We start from the raw sequence: 20,963 nt of genomic DNA, 5'->3' as shown, positions 1-20,963 counted from the left end.
AGGGGCAGGTTAAGCCCCCTGAGAAATGGGAAGGTTGGCACATATATATAAAAGAAGGGGAGGGAGGAGAATTGTTCCCTCTATCACTTAGGAAGATACATTTTAATTCAAATAAGTGGCACACTAGGTGAGTCACAGTTTAAAAAGGGGATTAAAAGAATTTTTTTTTTTTTTTTTTTTTAGTAGATATCACTTAGAAACTATGGGCCAAATCCACAAAAGAGATACTCCGGCGTAAGCCGTCGTATCTCTGGTTCTAACTTTGGAACTGATCCTCAGAAGCAGTTTTCCTAAGTTAGGCAGAAGATCCGACATCTGTAAGGGACTTACACTGCCGGATCTTAGGATGCAGTACCGCATCCGCCACTGGGGGCATTTCGAGTCGAAATGCCTCTTCTGGTATGCAAATTAGCACTTAGGGCGATCCTCAAAGCTTTTGTGCTTCGTTTTTTCGCCGTAAGTTTTAGTTTGCCTGGTGTAAAACTAGGGCTGCTTTTACAAAGTGTAAAGTTAGTCACACCTTGTAAAGGCCCATTCAAGCGACGGCATTTGGTATGCATTCCCGAGGGAGAACTCCACGGCAATTTGTAAAATCCAAACCGGCATGGGTTCCCCCCCAGGAGCATACCAGGCCCTTAGGTCTGTTATGGGTTGTAAGGAGACCCCCCTCCGCCGAAAAATCGACGTAGGGGGTCCCCCTACAATCCATACCAGACCCGTATCCAAAGCACGCTACCCGGCCGGTCAGGAATGGGAGTGGGGACGAGTGAGCGCCCCCCCCCCTCCTGAGCCGTGCCAGGCCGCATGCCCTCAACATGGGGGGGTTGGGTGCTCTGGGGCAGGGGGGCGCACTGCGGGCCCCCCCACCCCAGAGCACCCTGTCCCCATGTTGATGAGGACAGGACCTCTTCCCGACAACCCTTGCCGTTGGTTGTCGGGGTCTGCGGGCGGGGGCTTATCGGAATCTGGGAGTCCCCTCAAATAAGGGGGCCCCCAGATACCGGCCCCCCACCCTAAGTGAATGGATATGGGGTACATCGTACCCCTATCCATTCACCTGGAGGCAAAAAGTAAAAGTTATTAAACACACAACACAAGGGTTTTTAAAATAATTTATTATTCTGCTCCGGAGGCCCCCCCTGTCTTCTTTATTAGCTCTATTACCAGGGGGGGCTTCTTCTTCCGCTCTCCGGGGGTCTTCTCCGCTCTCCGGGGGGGGCTTCTTCTTCCGCTCTCCGGGGGGGGTCTTCTCCGCTCTCCGGGGGTCTTCTTCTATCTTCGCCGCTCTCCGCTGTTGACTCGGCGAACCCCGGTTCTTCTCCAGCTGTCCGGTGCCTTCTTCTTCAGCGCTGGCTGCCTGCTATGTTTGTGTGTTAGCTCAATTAGTAACAGGCAGCCAGCGCGGTCTTCTGTGACGTCAGGTTCTTCTCTTCTGTTCTTCTCCCCTCTTCCGATGTTGACTCGTCGCCTCTTGTCGCTGTAATGATGGAAGCGCGCCTTGCATCCCATTTATATAGGCATCACCGTCCCATCATGCTCCGGTAGGTACCCACGTGGTGGGTGCACGTGGGTAGGCACCCACCACGTGGGTACCTGCCGGAGCATGATGGGACGGTGATGCCTATATAAATGGGATGCAAGGCGCGCTTCCATCATTGCAGTGACAAGAGGCGACGAGGCAACATCGGAAGAGGGGAGAAGAACAGAAGAGAAGAACCTGACGTCACAGAAGACCGCGATGGCTGCCTGCTAGAAATTGAGCTAACACACAAAGATAGCAGGCAGCCAGCGCTGAAGAAGAAGGCACCGGACATCTGCAGAAGAACCGGGGTTCGCCGAGTCAACAGCGGAAGAGGGGAGAAGATAGAAGAAGACCCCCGGAGAGCGGAGAAGCCCCCCCCCCGGAGAGCGGAAGAAGAAACCCCCCCCGGAGAGTGGAAGAAGACCCCCGGAATGTGGAAGAAGAAGCCCCCCCTGGTAATAGAGCTAATAAAGAAGACAGGGGTGGCATCCGGAGCAGAATAATAAATTATTTTAAAAACCCTTGTGTTGTGTGTTTACTAACTTTTACTTTTTGCCTCCAGGTGAATGGGTAGGGGTACGATGTACCCCATATCCATTCACTTAGGGTGGGGGGCCGGTATCTGGGGGCCCCCTTATTTGAGGGGACTCCCAGATTCCGATAAGCCCCCGCCCGCAGACCCCGACAACCAACGGCAAGGGTTGTCGGGAAGAGGTCCTGTCCTCATCAACATGGGGATAGGGTGCTCTGGGGTGGGGGGGCCCGCAGTGCGCCCCCCTGCCCCAGAGCACCCAACCCCCCCATGTTGAGGGCATGCGGCCTGGCACGGCTCAGGAGGGGGGGGGGGGCGCTCGCTTGTCCCCACTCCCTTCCTGACCGGCCGGGTAGCGTGCTTTGGATACGGGTCTGGTATGGATTGTAGGGGGACCCCCTACGTCGAATTTTCGGCATGGGGGGTCTCCTTACAACCCATACCAGACCTAAGGGCCTGGTATGCTCCTGGGGGGGGAACCCATGCCGGTTTTTTCTTTGAAAATTGGCATGGAGTTCTCCCTCTCAGGAATGCATGCTGAGCGACGCTGTCATTTTTTTTTATAATTATTTGTTTTCCCGGCGCGTATATTTTTTTCACCCGTCGCAACTTTAGTGTCCCGTCGCAATCCACAAAGCCGCCCGGCGTCAATTACGTTCGCGCGCTGCACGTCGGGAAAATGACGTCACACGCATGCGCAGTACGGTCGGCGCGGGAGCGCGCCTCATTTAAATTTTAAACGCCCCCCGGAGAGGAGGACCGCCTTACGACGGCGGCACTTAAGTTACACGGCCTGAAATTTCTAGGTAAGTGCTTTGTGGATCAGGCACTTAGGTAGAAACTTTGGGCCAAATCCTCAGCCAGGCGGCGTAACTTAACTTTCAGCAGTTAAGTTACACTGACTTAAAGTTTTTACCTAAGTGCCTGATCCTCAAAGCACTTACGTAAAAATTTCAAGCCGTGTAAGTTAAGTGCCGCCGTCGTAAGGCGTTCCTCCTCTCCGGGGGGCGTTTACAATTTAAATGAGGCGCACTCCCGCGCCGGCCGTACTGCGCATGCGTGTGACGTAATTTTCCCGACGTGCATCGCGCGAACGTAATTGACGCCGGGCGGCTTTGTGGATTGCGACGGGACACTAAAGTTGCGACGGGTGAAAAAAAGACGCGCCGGGAAAACAAATAATTATAAAAAAAAATGACAGCGTCGCTCGGCATGCATTCCTGAGGGAGAACTCCATGCCAATTTTCAATGAAAAAAACGGCATGGGTTCCCCCCCCAGGAGCATACCAGGCCCTTAGGTCTGTTATGGGTTGTAAGGAGACCCCCCTCCGCCGCCAAATCGACGTAGGGGGTCCCCCTACAATCCATACCAGACCCGTATCCAAAGCACGCTACCCGGCCAGCCAGGAAAGGAGTGGGGACGAGCGAGCGCCCCCCCCCCCCCTCCTGAGCCGTGCCAGGCCGCATGCCCTCAACATGGGGGGGTTGGGTGCTCTGGGGCAGGGGGGCGCACTGCGGGCCCCCCCACCCCAGAGCACCCTGTCCCCATGTTGATGAGGACAGGACCTCTTCCCGACAACCCTTGCCATTGGTTGTCGGGGTCTGCGGGCGGAGGCTTATCGGAATCTGGGAGTCCCCTTTAATAAGGGGGCCCCCAGATACCGGCCCCCCACCCTAAGTGAATGGATATGGGGTACATCGTACCCCTATCCATTCACCTGTAGGCAAAAAGTAAAAGTTAATAAACACACAACACAAGGCTTTTTAAAATATTTTATTATTCTGCTCCGGAGGCCCCCCCTGTCTTCTTTATTAGCTCAATTACCAGGGGGGGCTTCTTCTTCCACTCTCCGGGGGTCTTCTCCGCTCTCCGGGGGTCTTCTCCGCTCTCCGGGGGGGCTTCTCCGGACTCCGGGGGGCTTCTTCCATCTTCTCCCCTCTTCCGCTGTTGACTCGGCGAACCCCGGTTCTTCTGCAGCTCTCCGGTGCCTTCTTCTTCAGCGCTGGCTGCCTGCTATGTTTGTGTGTTAGCTCGATTTCAAACAGGCAGCCGGCGCGGTCTTCTGTGGCGTCAGGGTCTTCTGTTCTTCTCCCCTCTTCCGATGTTGCCTCGTCGCCTGTTGTCGCTGTAATGATGGAAGCGCGCCTTGCATCACATTTATATAGGCATCACCGTCCCATCATGCTCCGGTAGGTACCCACGTGGTGGGTGCCTACCCACGTGCACCCACCACATGGGTACCTACCGGAGCATGATGGGACGGTGATGCCTATATAAATGTGATGCAAGGCGCGCTTCCATCATTACAGCGACAACAGGCGACGAGGCAACATCGGAAGAGGGGAGAAGAACAGAAGAGAAGATGACGTCACAGAAGACCGCGCCGGCTGCCTGTTAGAAATCGAGCTAACACACAAACATAGCAGGCAGCCAGCGCTGAAGAAGAAGGCACCGGAGAGCTGCAGAAGAACCGGGGTTCGCCGAGTCAAGAGCGGAAGAGGGGAGAAGATGGAAGAAGCCCCCCGGAGTCCGGAGAAGCCCCCCCCGGAGAGCGGAAGCAGAAACCCCCCCCCGGAGAGCGGAGAAGACCCCCGGAGAGTGGAAGAAGAAGCCCCCCCCGGAGAGTGGAAGAAGACCCCCGGAGAGTGGAAGAAGAAGCCCCCCCTGGTAATTGAGCTAATAACGAAGACAGGGGGGGCGTCCGGAGCAGAATAATAAAATATTTTAAAAAGCCTTGTGTTGTGTGTTTATTAACTTTTACTTTTTGCTTACAGGTGAATGGATAGGGGTACGATGTACCCCATATCCATTCACTTAGGGTGGGGGGCCGGTATCTGGGGGCCCCCTTATTAAAGGGGACTCCCAGATTCCGATAAGCCTCCGCCCGCAGACCCCGACAACCAATGGCAAGGGTTGTCGGGAAGAGGTCCTGTCCTCATCAACATGGGGACAGGGTGCTCTGGGGTGGGGGGGCCCGCAGTGCGCCCCCCTGCCCCAGAGCACCCAACCCCCCCATGTTGAGGGCATGCGGCCTGGCACGGCTCAGAAGGGGGGGGGGCGCTCGCTCGTCCCCACTCCCTTCCTGGCTGGCCGGGTAGCGTGCTTTGGATACGGGTCTGGTATGGATTGTAGGGGGACCCCCTACGTCAATTTTTCGGCGGAGGGGGGTCTCCTTACAACCCATAACAGACCTAAGGGCCTGGTATGCTCCTGGGGGGGAACCCATGCCGGTTTGGAATTTACAAATTGCCGTGGAGTTCTCCCTCGGGAATGCATACCAAATGCCGTCGCTTGAATGGGCCTTTACAAGGTGTGACTAACTTTACACTTTGTAAAAGCAGCCCTAGTTTTACACCAGGCAAACTAACACTTACGGCGAAAAAACTAGGCACAAAAGCTTTGAGGATCGCCCTAAGTGCTAATTTGCATACTAACAGAGGCATTTCGACTCGAAATGCCCCCAGTGGCGGATGCGGTACTGCATCCTAAGATCCGGCAGTGTAAGTCCCTTACAGATGTCGGATCTTCTGCCTAACTTAGGAAAACTGCTTCTGAGGATCAGTTCCAAAGTTAGAACCAGAGATACGACGGCTTACGCCGGAGTATCTCTTCTGTGGATTTGGCCCTTTAAGTCAGTGTAACTTAACTGCTGAAAGTTAAGTTACGCCGCCTGGCTGAGGATTTGGCCCTTAACTTCTAATTTAATTAAGTTAAGCACGGGGTGTCCCTGATGAAGGGGATGATTTCTTTTAGTTATAGTTAAAAATGGGGAGGGCTTCTTTTTTTTTTTTCTTCCTCTTTCTTTCCTCTCTCTCTCTTCTCTTTTTATTTCTCTATCTCTCTCCGTCCTCTCTTTTCTCCTCTGTCTACTCTCCTGTTCTTTCTAGGGGGACTTGCATCAGGGATTCTGTCGTGTCAGACTGTGTATCTCCCAGGGAGGTTGCCCTTGTGTATCTGGGTGAAGCGGGAGATGGGGATAGGGAAGGGTCTAGGGAGCGAAAGAAGAGGCACTATATCCTGACCAAAATAAAGGGACTGTAAGGAGACCATGTATGTGTTGTGACATGTTTGTTAGTATATATTGTGTAAGAATGTTATGTCAATGATAGTTGTTTGTCAATGAAAATTATATAATAAAAATTTTAAATGGGAAAAAAGAGGTAAAGGAAGCTATTTAGGGAAAAAAATTACCTTTACAACCCCTTTAAAGGTAAAAAAAAAAAAAAAAAGAAGGCGGTTCCTATATCTCCAGGCGAGCTTCTGATTTTTGTTATTTTTTGTTTGTATTTACATGTTTTGTTCATTTGCTTTTTTTTTTTTTTAGAACTCCAGCTATAAAAGCCCTGAATGCAACTGGACAAGCAAACATCAATGCAGTCTCGTTATATAAGGTTGGATCCATCTTATTCTTTTATCTGGTGCTAAAAAAAAAAAAAAAAAAATCAGGACATTTAATATGTCATACACTTCTTCTGATTTCATGGTTTTACATTTGAACATACAGAGATCTGTATATGGTCATTTTTAATTGTCTAGCCTCTACTTGCACTGTAGCCTGTTAAAGATAATATGTAATAAGATTTAGTTTACGCTTGATTTTGTAATAAAAGTTGGTACCACCCTCCAACCGCAAAGGCACCTTGATTGAGTTGGGTATATGCTAGGGCCATGATGCGTTTTGCTTCACAGCAAAGCACATATTATCTTCCTGTCACTCTTAACAGGCTGTACCACCACGGAGCACAACCCACGTAAGTGAATGGGGCCACAGCGCACCTGTGAGCCAAACTGGGTTTACAGTTGTCGCGAGTACTCATTCAAAAACGAATTACAGCTGTCAAAAAAAAAGAAAAAAACAGGCATTCGGAAGGTGGCAGCATCACCTCCTGAATGTCTGTCAGGCCCCGTACACACGACCGAGGAACTCGACGTGCCAAACACATCGAGTTCCTCGTCGAGTTCAGTGTTGAAGCCACGGAGGATCTCGGCAGGCCGACTTTTCCCATTGACTAACGAGAAAATAGAGAACATGTTCTCTTTTCGGCCCGACGAGTTCCTCGACGGGTTCCTCGCTGAAAAGTGTACACACGACCGGGTTTCTCGGCAGAATCCGGCTCCGACCGAGTTTCTCGCTGAATTCTGTCGAGAAACTCGGTCGTGTGTATGGGGCCCTCAGCCATTCCTGCACAGCTCTCTGAGTGATCACCATGGCTGTCCTATGCATGTACTACAACACAAAAACATAAAAACATGTATGTGTGTGACAATTGACATGCATTATAACGTGAATGGAGTTGCAGGTTTTTTTTTTTTTTAATTTTGAGAATGAAGTTATTGTGTGAATGGAGCTGTGGGTTTGGGTATCTTAAATGTTAATTGATGTTTATCTAGCACAGTGGTCTCCAAACTGTGGCCCTTTGTTTGCCTTTATTCAGTCCCCGGGCACTATTCCTCCCACTGATATGAGTCCCTATTCTGCCAAACGACAGTGGCAATGGGGCACCATTTTCTCCCATTGACTCCAACAATGGGGCACCATTTTCTCCCATTGAAACCAACAATGGGCCACTATTCATCACAATAATACTAACGATGGGGCACTGTTTCGCCACATAATACCAAGTGTAATGTTTACTCCCTCTGATGCCAAGAAAATATCCACTCCCTCTATCCACAGTCCTGCCCCATAAAGTCTGAAGGACAAAAAACTGTCCCTTTGTTTGGAAAGTTTGGAGGCCCCTGATCTAGCAGATGACAATGCAGGGGATGAGAAAACAGCATTCGTTCTTTAGCATTTTCCTGTTTTATTATAGAAATTGATTAGATATGGCTGTACCGGGAGTACGTTTATGTAAATACAGTAACTATCTTATAACTGTCAGATTGATCTAACATGAACCTGTGAAATGTAATATCAGCTGCATTGTATATAACTGTATCTGTCTCTACCTTTAAGTCTACATTTACATGGCCGTAAAACTTTTTTTTTTTTAATGCGTAAAATTTCCCTATTTATTTATTTTTTAATACCAGAATGCATTTAAATCTGGTGTGCGTGTGCTGAGACAGATTTTTAGATTTTGTGTTAAAGGAGTTGTAAAGGGAAAAGTTTTTTTACCTTAATGCATCCTATGCATTAAGGTAAAAAAACATCTGACAGCACCGCCCCCCCCCCCCCCCCCCGAGCCCCCGTTTTACTTACCTCACCGTTCGAAAGTCCCGGGCGCGTGCTTGTCATCCTGCTCGGTTCCCAGCCTGGCCGTTGATTGGCTAGGCTGGGCGGATTGATAGCAGCGCAGCCATTGGCTGGCGCTGCTGTCAATCACAGCGGATGACGCGGCGCGCCGGGGGGCGGGGCCGAGTGATACAGTCGGCGGCTATGGCCGCTGCTGTATCACGGGAGCGCGCTCGCAAAAGCTTTCCACCATGCGAGGGAGCTCGCATGAACGTGGAAAGCTTTTGCGAGGAGGAGCCGAGACAGCCGCCGAGGGACCCCAGAAGACACGGATCCGGGTCACTCTGTGCAAAACGATCTGCACAGTGGAGGTAAGTAGAACATGTATGTTATTTAAAAAAAAAAAAAATTGTACCTTTAGTGTTCCTTTAAGAATCTGGATGCTGCGTGTGTCTATGCAGTGCACCTGTGTCAATGTTTTCATTGAAAGCAATTCAGCTGCCTTCAAATAAAATTACTTGTAAATATATATATATATATATATATATATATATATATATATATATATATATATATATATTTATTTTCTTCTTCTTACAGCCATGTGAATGTATCGTAAATGTAATCAGAGCTTATTGCATATGGCTGGAGAGCCATCCTCTCCAAATCTTGACTTCTTTCCTCCAATTTTCAAATTTTCTCCAACTCAGACCTTCAGCGCTCTAAAACCTCTTTTCTACAATGGGACAGCTCTCTATTGTTTGCTGAGGCTAAACGTTGTATTGTAGGGTAATGGGTGGTATAAAACAGGAAACAGAGTATGTTGAGAATTTGAGGAAAACAGTGTAAGAAGATAAAAACATGTAAAACTGCAAACAGTACACTACTAGTGTTGCTCACGAATATTCGCATTGCGAATATTCGACTCGAATATAGCATATTCGAGAAATCGCGCTATATTTCGAATTTCGCGGTGAATATTCGCAATTCCGAATATTCGCATTTTTTCAATTTGATTTTTAAAACAGATCACATCCTATCGACGTCTAAAAGCATTGCTGGTATGATTAGAGACCCTGGGCCGAGTAGCTAAGCTGAGGCGATCCTTTTATGTTGCCAAATTAATAAAAAAAAAATTGCGATTTTTCGCTATTGCGAATGCGAAAATGATTGCGAATTTTCGATAACTGTGGTAGGAGAACTCTGATTGTCTCTGATGCAAAAGGGGGGGGCTTTGTGTATGTGTATGTTATGAATATTTGTATGTTTGATATTATTATTTTTTGTAAGAAGGAAAAAATTGCGCATACCTTAAAAAAGGGGAGAATACAGCAGCAACTCAAAAATGTTATACAACATAAATTAATACAAGACAGAAAATGGAGTCGCTCTACAAGAATAAAAAATATGTCTAGTGACAAGACATGTGGGCAAATTATAAAATAAGCAAGCGCAAATAACTTGTGAAATACACAGTGAAACAAATATATAAAGAAATATAGTCCCAATAATAGAAAAATAATCTTTCATAAAAATGTCTTTGATATGTGAAGTGAAAAAAAGTCCAAAGCATGCAGCATGAACGTGTTCAATCTTTAAGGTGTTTGATTGACAAACGGCTGTGACAGATGGATAGAGTAAAGAATCACCACCAATGCAAAACACTTTTTATTTTCTATTGTAAAATATCAAGAATATTCTGAGCCAATCAGAGTGCTCCTTCCGCATTTGCCGAATATTCGCAATTATTTTGTATTGTAAAATATCAAGAATATTCTGAGCCAATCAGAGTGCTCCTTCTGCATTTGCCGAATATTCGCAATTATTTTGTATTGTAAAATATCAAGAATATTCTGAGCCAATCAGAGTGCTCCTTCTGCATTTGCCGAATATTCGCAATTATTTTGTATTGTAAAATATCAAGAATATTCTGAGCCAATCAGAGTGCTCCTTCCGCATTTGCCGAATATTCGCAATTATTTTGTATTGTAAAATATCACGAATATTCTGAGCCAATCAGAGTGCTCCTACAGCATTTCTCGAAATTGCGCAATAAATATCGCATTCGCATGTTGCGATATTTCGATAAAATATCACGAATATTCTGAGCCAATCAGAGCGCTCCTCCAGCATTTCTCGAAATTGCGCAATAAATATCGCATTCGCATGTTGCGATATTTCGATAAAATATCACGAATATTCTGAGCCAATCAGAGTGCTCCTACCGCAGTTATCAAAAAATCGCAATTATTTTCGCATTCGCAATAGCGAAAAATCGCAATCATTTACTTTCGATAAAATATCACGAATATTCGAATTTAGCGAATATATCTCGAATATTCGAATATATATTCGAGATATATCGCGAAATCGAATATGGCATATTCTGCTCAACACTATACACTACCTGCATGAAATTTTTATGTTCTCAGTGTTCTCGCATTGGTTTCCTCCGGGAACTCTGGTTTTCTCTCCGAAGACATGGAAGTTGGTTAATTGGCTCATATCTAAATTGGTATGGGTATGTCTATGTATGCATGTAAGCCATGTAGGGACTGATCTAAAAGTATAATAGGTTAGGTGATGCATAAAATTGTCAGCACTATATAAATAGTTGTAATAAATATTAACAAATAATAACTCTCCTCTTCAATGCAGATAGTTAAAAAGTAACTTCAGTCCCCATAATGCTAGCCCTGCCCCCCTCATTGGCCATCTTTAAACGTGCAGCATATGTGCAGACGTGCTAAAGGCTCTGCCCGGCCTTCAAGACCTGGCAGAGACCTCTGGCATATCTGTGAATGTGCAGAGTTTCCCCATGCATGCATTGACAAACAGAGATCCGGACCTCCAAAACTGCACTGTCTTCACGCATGCCTATGGGAAACCCCATGCGCAGATGTTCCAAAGATCTTCCCTAAACATGTAATATTTAAAATAGAACTAAAGGCATTTTTTTTTTTCATTTTGGATAGAGTAGGTGAGGGTTATTTTTTTGCCATCTATGTCCCATATTGGAGATTTCCCTTCACTTCCTGTTCCGCAGCCAAAACAGGAAGCAAGGGTAAATCCCTCCAAACAATTTCTGGTAGTCACAAGGGTCACCAGAACTAGTGTCCCAATTGGAAGATTTTCCCTCTATTACTGTTCGGGGGGAAATCAAAATCTGGTATTTTCTTTCATTTTCAGTGCTAATTGTAACTGGAAGGGTGAAACTCCCTAACAGGGGCACAGACAGCAATAACAACTGAAAGGTGTTCTAATCTATCTCCATTCTATTCAAAACTTTTAAGGTAATAGTCTTTTATATCAGTATAGTAGTATAAGACAACTATATTCTCTATTTTAAATTGCCAGTCATTAACACTTTTAGCATGAAGTGTAATATTTATTTGAATTTCTAACATACAGGTGCTGTCTGTAGAGCCAGTGCTAAACCAGTAAGTATTATCCTATTATTAATATTATTAGTATTATCATGAGAGCAATTTATTTTGCCAAAAGATGATTTAAAACAAATGCACCATGTTTATCATATACAGTGGAACCTCGGTAACTTGGTTTAAGAGCGTTTTGATTTGCGAGCAACTTTTTTTTTTTAATTCTGACTCGGTTTCCGAGTGACTCGCAAGACGAGCAGAATTCAAGCTAAATAGGCCTGCAGTACCTCATTTGGCCTGAGGTACAGGGGCGCAGAAACCTAGCAGAGCCAAAAATAGGCCTGCAGTACCTCATTTGGCCTGAGGTACAGGGGCGCAGGAGCAGAGAAAAGCTGAACATTGGCCTGCAGTACCTCATTTGGCCTAAAGGTACAGGGGTGCAGGAAACAAGCCGAAGTGTCCTCAGGAATTTTCGGCGCTCTCTGGCGCCTCCTCACCTTTGGCTGGATTCGGTATTGCATCCCATTGAAGTCAATGCGGAACAAATTATTTTCGTTTCCATTGACTTCAATGGGAAAACTCGATATAATATGCAAGTACTTTGGATTACGAGCCTACTCTTGGAACGGATTATGCTCATAATCCGAGGTTCAACTATATTTTAGTTATTATGTTCAGCAGTAAAAATATCTATTTTTCACATCTATTTAGTCAGCGAAAAATAAATATTTATAATACAAATATTTTCTGTGGTGACAAGGATCTGTTTCTTGTTTAGTAAGTAATAAGAGATGATAAATCCTCAGTATTCCTGCATACACATCCTCCTCAATGAACATGTACAAAAACTACATAACTTATGTATATAATAATTATTTAATGGCCTTTATTTGTCTGCTCATTTTAGTATGACCATCTATACAACAACAATGAGTGCTGCTTTTCCTGAGGAATACTCAACTCAAATTAGAAACCCAATATAAAGGTAGGACACTCATTTGTCATTCTTATTTCTGATACTAGTCAAGGTGTTGGTGTTTTAATACAAGGCCCATATATTTTACAAAGATTTTCAGGTAAAAAAAACTTCATCAGAGTCCCCCCTTACATCACGGACCTCATCAGAGTTCCCCTTACATCAGAATTCCTGCCCTTACATCAGATTCCCTATCATATTCCCTTTTACATCAGAAATGGAGACCATAGGCAGTCTCAATCAGTTCCAATTAAAATGGTTGTAAAGGCAGAGGGTTTTTTATCTTAATGCATTCTATGCATTAAGATAAAAAGCCTTCTGTGGGCAGCAGTCCCCCTCAGCCTCCCTAATACCTACCTGAGCCCTATCTAGATCCAGCAATGTTGCAGGAGTGTCTCGGCTCCCACTGCTATAAATCAAAGTCAGTCAGCCAATGAGGAGAGAAAGGGGTGAGTTCGGACTGTGGCTTTGTGTCTGAATGGACACAGGGAGCTGTGGCTCTGCTCGGGTGCCCCTATAGCAAACTGCTTCCTGTGAGGGCACTGAACAGGAGGAAGAGGCCAGCAGCACCAAAGAGGGACCTGAGAAAAGGAGGATCCTGGCTGCTCTGTGCAAAACCACTACAACAGGACAGGTAAGTACGACGTTATTTTTAATAAAAAAAAACGAGACTTTACAATCACTTTAAGAATATGCCACTCATTCTAGCTGGGGGCCGAATAAAATCTTGTAGCGGGCCATATGTGGCCCATGGTCCATTGTTTGGAGACCCCTGATTTAGAGAATCAAATTGAAAGTCTTCTATCTTCTATTTTCATGGTATGTTTGAAGGGTTTGAGTGCTTGCATCTTTCTTTAGCCATTAGAACAGCTTAGTTTTTGTCACATGGACATCTTTGTTCCTGAATCTTTTATTCCGTTAGCAAAACAAATAGACCTCCAGGCAAATATATAAAGAGCAGTTATGCATTCATAGCCAGTTTAAGTGCCCCGAATATGTCTTAATATTCTCTAGGCACTAGGCAGTAGATATGGACTCTAACCTCAACAGGGTATTTTTTTTTTATATAGGTAGAGAATGTATTTTGTACTTCCATTATATATTTATTTTCTTGATATTTTTATTCTCCTCAGGACGAAACAATAATGCAAATACAGTCCTGATCAAAAGTTTAAGACCACTTGAAAAATGGCAAAAAATCATATTTTACATTGTTGGATCTTAACAAGGTTCCAAGTAGAGCTTCAACATGCAACAAGAAGAAATGAGAGTGCGACAAAACATTTTTTGAGCATTCAATTTAATGAAAACAACGAATAAACTGAAACAGGCAGTTTTTCAGCTGATCAAAAGTTTAGGACCACATGCCTTTAAAAGGCCAAATCTGAGCAAAGATGTGCATTCATTGTCATTTTCTGTCAGGTAGTCACACGTTGTGATGGCAAAGGCAAAAAAACTCTCCCTTTTTTAACGTGGTCAGGTTGCTGAACTGCATAAGCAGGGTCTCTCATCAAGACACTGGACGATCCTCGACCCAAATTAAGGCCTTTACTGGTGCTGACTGCAGCCCCATAACCATAAGACGGCATCTGAGACTGAAGGGCTTCAAAAACAAAAAACTTCTTCAAAAACCTTGTCTCCTTGAACGCCACAGAACTGCTCGTTTGGACTTTGCAAGAGAGCACCAAACATGGGACATTCAAAGGTGGAAGAAAGTTTTATTCTCTGATGAGAAAAAATGTAACCTTGATGGTTCTGATGGTTTCCAATGTTACTGGCATGACATGCAGATCCCACCTGAGCTGTTTTCTACGCGCCACAGTGGAGGGGGCGCTATAATGGTCTGGGGTGCTTTTTCCTTCAGTGGAACAATGGAGCTTCAGGAAGTGCAGGGGCATCAAACGGCCGCTGGCTATGTCCAGATGTTGGAGAGAGCATTCCTCATGACAGAGGGCCCTCGTCTGTGTGGTAACGACTGGGTTTTTCAACAGGACAACGCTACAGTACACAATGCCCGCAGGACAAGGGACTTCTTCCAGGAGAAGAACATCACTCTTTTGGCCCATCCTGCGTGTTTCCCTGATCTAAATCCAATTGAGAACCTTTGGGGATGGATGGCAAGGGAAGTTTACAAAAATGGACAACAGTTCCAGACAGTAGATGGCCTTCGATGCGGCTGTCTTCACCACTTGGAGAAATGTTCCCACTCACCTCATGGAAACGCTTGCATTAAGCATGCCGAAACAAATATATGAAGTGATCAACAATAACGGCGGAGCTACTCATTACTGAGTTCATGTTTGGAAGTTGGATTTCTGTTTTGGGGGGGGTTTCGTTTTTTTTGGAGGTGTGGTCCTAAACTTTTGATCAGCTGAAAAACAGCCTGTTTCAGTTTATTCGTTGTTTTCATTAAATTGAATGCTCAAAAAATGTTTTGTCTCAGGCCCCGTACACACGACCAGTTTCCTCGGCAGAATTCAGCTTCCGACCGAGTTTCTGGCTGAATTCTGCCGAGGAAACTGGCCGTGTGTACACTTTCGGCCGAGGAAGCCGACGAGGACCTCGGCGAGGAAATAGAGAACATGTTCTCTATTTCCTCGTTGTTCTATGGGAGCTCTCCTCCCGCCGAGGTCCTCGGCGGCTTCAGGGCTGAACTGGCCGAGGAACTCGACGTGTTTGGCACGTCGAGTTCCTCGGCCGTGTGTACGAGGCCTCACTCTCATTTCTTCTTGTTGCATGTTAAAGCTCTACTTGGAACCTTGTTAAGATCCAACAATGTAAAATATGATTTTTGCCATTTTTCAAGTGGTCTTAAACTTTTGATCAGGACTGTATTTTTTCATTTCTTTATTTGTCTGTAGTCAGGTAATTATAGGATTGGACATTAAAAAATCATATTTGCCCCTTCCAGCAAACTGGTGATGCAATTGAGGGTTCTGCAGCTGATCATAAGCTGACTATGCTGTGAATGATTTAAATAGCCTATCTTGAGGATAGTCAGAGGAGGGACATATCCCTCTCTCTGTTCACTAGCTGCTATGGACCTATAGTTAAACATTGGTTAAACAGAAGCAACCAGTAAGGCCCCGTACACACGTCCGAGGAACTCGACGGGCAAAACTCATCGTTTTGCTCGTCGAGTTCTGTGTGAAGCCGCCGAGGATCTCGGCGAGCCAACTTTCCTCATTGAACAACGAGGAAATAGAGAACATGTTCTCTACTTGGCTCGACAAGGAACTTGTCGGCTTCCTCTGCGAAAGTGTACACGCGGCCGAAATGGCAGAATTCAGCTCCGATCGAGTTTCTGGCTGAAAGTCGTGTGTACGGGGCCTCAGTGTTAGGTTTTCTTATTAGAAAGCCCAGAATGCTCCGTTTTTGGACCCACTATATTAAATGCTTTTTTAGTTATTGGAATATTTAAACAAATAATTAAAAAACATATAGAAAGATGAATTTTGTAAACAAATGTTTCTTTTTTTAAATTAGCTAAAGCCATTAACGTTTCCCTTTAATCTCTTTTCTCTAGATAGCAGTTGTGTGGACAAGGAGTGTATTTCGTTTGGCATTCCCTACTATGCCTCCCTTCCTTCTTTACAACATTGCTCTTGGGACCATGTTATTAAATAAGTGCCAATGTGATTTTTGTTTTTCTACAGAAAGTTTAAAATGATTGCTGTGAAGATCCACCTGAAATGCATCTATGCATTTTACTATGATGTGCCACAAATGAACCACTCATAAGTGCCTATAGAGTCATGTACTACCAATTTCCAAGTGCCATTGTTTATGTTCTGTCAATCTGCTTGTGGTATTTACATGTTGCAATGTCTTTTCAGCTGTTTTGAAGTTGGTCATTTTTTATATTTAAAATCACATTTTCACATTTTTTCACATTACAAAATAAGATTTCAAGGAAAATACATGTGGATACAAGTGTGGATGAGTAGACAGCAAACTATCTTACTCTATTTGCACTCCCACTCCAAAATGGACACAGAATACCAGATCCGAGATAGGGCCCTTACTGTGAACCCACAGGCCCGGATTCAGATAGAGATACGACGGTGTATCTCCTGATACGCCGTCGTATCTCTGAGTTCCGACGGTCGGATCTATGCGGCTGATTCATAGAATCAGGTTCCGCATAGATCTCCCTAAGATCCGACAGGTGTAAGTGACTTACACCGTCGGATCTTAGGCTGCAATCTCCCACTGGCCGCTAGGTGGCGTTTCGTTTTTTGTACGCGATGAATATGCAAATGAGGAGTTCCACCGTTTCAGAAACGAACGCCCACCCGACGCTTTTTTTTTACGTCGCTTGCGTTCGGCTTTTTCCGGCGTATAGTTACCCCTGCTATGTGAGGGGTATCCTATGTTAAGTATGGCCATCGTTCCCGCACCGAGTTTTGAATTTTTACGTTGTTTGCGTAAGTCGATTCAGAATACAGCCGGACGCAAGTTACACTCATGCCGAAACCAATGACGTCCTAGCGACGTCATTTGGAGCAATGCACGTTGGGAAAAATCGCGGACGGCGCATGCGCTGTTGGATCAGCGCGGGGACGCGCCTGATTTAAATTGTAGACGCCCCCTAGCCGCAGAATTTGAATTCCGCCGGGGGATTTATGATACGCCGCCGCAAGTTTTGAGGTAAGTGCTTTCTGAATACAGCACTAGCCTCAAAAACTTGCGCCGGCGGATCGTAAATCAGATAGATTACGTGGATCTAAAGATCCGCTAATCTATCTGAATCTACCCCACAGTGATATAGGAGTGCACATAGTGTAAAATTGCTTCTACAACCTCCATCTTTGAGAAGATTAAATATTGTACGTTCTCTGTCAGTGGCCAGCTTAGTCTCATAGTGTAGCTTATTTATACAAACTGGAAGAAAGAAAAATGCCTGTTGCCCAAATTAAACTATAAATCCAAACTCAGGGCCCTGCACCTTCTGCAAGCCTGATTTTTTATTTTGAGTAAAACGAGTGAGTTATAAAATTGTCACTTGGGGTAAAATTCAGGATTTAGTACACTGGATTATAGCTGATCTTTTATATAAATGTATACATTTTGTAAAAATCATTTTCTAATGTTCTTAGTGTATTGGTAGTTTATTTTCAATTACAGTATTTAATTTAACATGTAATAAAAAAACAAAGGTTAATGTAGTGCAATAAATAAGCTTGTAGTCTCTACAAGCTATTATTTGAAGGAAATACCATCAAAATGCCCCTCTAGCAGCTGATGAGAAATCTGCTATTAGGTTTATTCAAACAGTTGAGAGAGGATTTGTTGGTTATGGATCATTTAGGGATCATACAGAATCGGGTTGATTTACTAAAGGCAAATAGACTGTTGACTTTGCAAGGAAGTTGCACTTTGCATAAGAAGTTCCCCCAGAGTTTAGTGATTGAGGTGGAGCTCTGCTAACTTCCATTTTTCAAATTATGTGCAAGTAAAAATGCTGTTTTTTATTTTACTTGCATGTGATTCTTTGCAAAGTGAAATTTCACCACATTCACTAAGCATTGGAGACCCTTCCCTTGCAAAGTGAACAATCTATTTGCCTTTAGTAAATTAACCAAAATTACTTTAAATGTAGATGTTGCAAGATTGTGCTTGCATTGCTGATATCATAGAAAAACATATTCTCTGTCACTGCGAATAATGACTGAAGTAATACAGGTGCTGTCCTAAACACAACTGCTCTTGGCCAGCTTGCTATTACATCGATGGCTTTATCAGGCTGACAGTATCTGCTCTGTATAGAAAAACAGGAGGTACACTAGCTGCTGTAACTTCTTTGGCCAAGAAGAAATTTCACTTCTTGCTTCTGCATCATTCCAGTCTTTCTAACACCACTTGGAGTAGTCTAAACTAAAACTTTCTGCCCTATATATTTTAATGACGTAACTTTGACTGTAAAATTTTTATTTTTTTACTTAATGTTTGTTAAATTTATATTTGTGCTTTACAGTGTAATTCTAATTGTTATTAATAACAATAAAAAAAATGGAAATTGCCTACTTGACAATATTTGCTATAATTGTGAATCATTGTTGAAATTATGTTAAAGTAAAAAGATGCTAAATATGCATTACTTTTAACTGTAGTGTCATACTTGAGCTCTTGTGATTTTTAACGTATATACAGTGTTGTGATAAAGGAATATTACTTTATATTTACTGTTGATACTCCTAGGAATTCTTATCCCAGGAGCTCTGATATCCAAATTTTAACAAGCTCTCTTAACCCCCCTGGTGGTATTCCCGAGTCTGACTCGAGGTGAGATTTTTGGGCTACGATCGGTAACCCCAAGTCAGACTCGGGCTCGCCTCGCTGAATCCACAGGCTTGGTTTACTTACCTTGTCCCTGGATCCAGCGATGCCACCGCGCTGTGTGAGCGCTCGATTCACACAGCGCCTCTGTGTGCTGCCGATCCCCGTTCCCTGCGACGTTACGACGCACGGGAGCGGAGAACGGCGCCAAATTCAAAAAGGTAAACAAACACCTTACATACAGTATACTGTAATCTTATAGATTACAGTACTGTATGTAAAAAATACACACCCCCCTTGTCCCTAGTGGTCTGCCCAGTGCCCTACATGTACTTTTATATAATAAAAACTGTTCTTTCTGCCTGCAAACTGTAGATTGTCCATAGCAACCAAAAGTGTCCCTTTTATGTCAAAAATGGTTTTAGAGCAGCTAGAAAACAGCGATAATAAATTATAATCACTTGCAGAATTGTGCGATAGCGATTTGTGGGGAAATTCGTCATAAAAAAATAAAAGTAATGACAGCGACAGGTCTGCAACTGAGCAAATTTCAGTGATTTTGAGTTGATTACTTTATTGAATATTTTTTTTATTATTATATTATTATTTGTTATAATTATTTATAATTATTTATTATAATTTATAATTTTGTTTTTAAAAAAATTTCATACCCGGGATGCCTACTAGACTCTTGTTTGGTCAGATTTAAGTGAGTTATTCCTAAGAATTACAGGCCTACAGTATAAAACGACAAATTTCCTTGCAAATAATGGTACCGCTTTCAGCACCTTTTTTCTGAAATAATCATACCTCCAGGGACGTTAATAAACAGCCTACTACCACTCCATCCTTCCTCATTGTGATGGTGATGATCTTTGCTACTGACTGGCCTTGAAGCGTTTGTTACCCCAACCTTTCATATTCCTGATATGGGCCTGCTGTGCTATGTACTTGAATGAGAAAGAATCTCGTTCTCTTTGTATTGCTTTCTTTATGTGAACTCCCTGGTGTTCCTGCTAGTTCCTTTGCTTTCCTATTAAAAACTGACAACATTTAGCAGGAGAGCACAGCATGGTCAGTTCTCTAGCTATGCTGGGAACTCAGCCTGCTCTCCTCCAATGATCAGTCTTGTCCTGACACGCCCCCACTGCATAGCTATTCACTGAGAATCTCAGTGTGCTGCTGCTTCTCCTCCCCCAGCTCTTGTGCAGCTGAGAACAAAGGTAATGTAATAACTTAAAAGTATTTATAATGTTTTTTTTTATATGTATACAAAAATGTTTTGCCTTTCATTTCTGTTTTAAACAGAATTTGTTGTTCTACAAGCTGATCATTTGCAATCACTTTCACTGCTCACTGCACATTCCAGTGGTTAAAGACTCTTTGGATAAAAGGCTGGAAGCCCTTTCTAAGGCCTTGTTCTCAATTGCCGGCCCTGCCCTGCAACCTATCATTGTGACCATGTCCATCTGGCAAAAACATGTCCCAAGATCCTGGTTCAATCCTGACAGACCCTTCTATGCATTAAGGCTTTGGAGTGAACCCGCCGAATTGCCCCAATAGGAAGTGGCTTCCTATCAGGGGCATTCGGCAGAGCGGAGGAGCCAAAGGAGGAATCGAGAAGAGGAGGATCAGGGCTGCTCTGTGCAAAACAATTGCACAGAGCAGGTAAGTATGACATGTTTGTTAGAAAAAAGAAAGCTTTACAAACATTTCACACCTTTGTTGCTAAATATCAACATGATGCACATCCTTCCTCCTCCCTCTAAAACTCCTTTCTTGCCTACTCCGCAGGAGATAGAAGGCATTCTGGTGATTCTCATTGTACCAACTGGCCTAGGAAGACGTCATCAGGTCCTGGCAGAGTCCCCGTGAGCACTCCTGAATAGTCCAGACTTTTTGTTTGCCACCTCTTTTCTCAGTGGTTCTTTTGCAGATTTGACTTGCATAGAATATTATGGGTTTGTTCATACTATGTGCAGAGACATGCATATTTCTGATGTAGGTCTCTGCAAGAACATATTGAAGACAATTGTTTTATATGTGTCCTTTTTACATTACAACACTGCTGACAAAATATGCACGATTGTGAGTATTG

General features: G+C 44.2%; 1 protein-coding gene across 1 annotated transcript in view; it reads left to right on the top strand.

Moving 5' to 3' along the window:
- LOC120916545 (N-acylethanolamine-hydrolyzing acid amidase-like) overlaps positions 1-16,693 on the top strand; it is a 73,535-nt gene extending 56,842 nt beyond the window's left edge. Inside the window, exons 8-11 of the mRNA XM_040327591.1 lie at positions 6,380-6,446; positions 11,642-11,670; positions 12,518-12,595; positions 16,113-16,693. Of these exons, the coding sequence (XP_040183525.1) occupies positions 6,380-6,446; positions 11,642-11,670; positions 12,518-12,593 (172 nt within the window). The 3' untranslated portion in view covers positions 12,594-12,595; positions 16,113-16,693. The remainder of the gene's footprint in view (positions 1-6,379; positions 6,447-11,641; positions 11,671-12,517; positions 12,596-16,112) is intronic.
- Positions 16,694-20,963: the final 4,270 nt, after the last annotated feature.

This window comes from Rana temporaria, chromosome 1 (assembly GCF_905171775.1).
Source record: "Rana temporaria chromosome 1, aRanTem1.1, whole genome shotgun sequence".
Lineage (NCBI taxonomy): Eukaryota > Metazoa > Chordata > Amphibia > Anura > Ranidae > Rana > Rana temporaria.
This window is presented reverse-complemented; position numbering and strand designations above follow the sequence as displayed.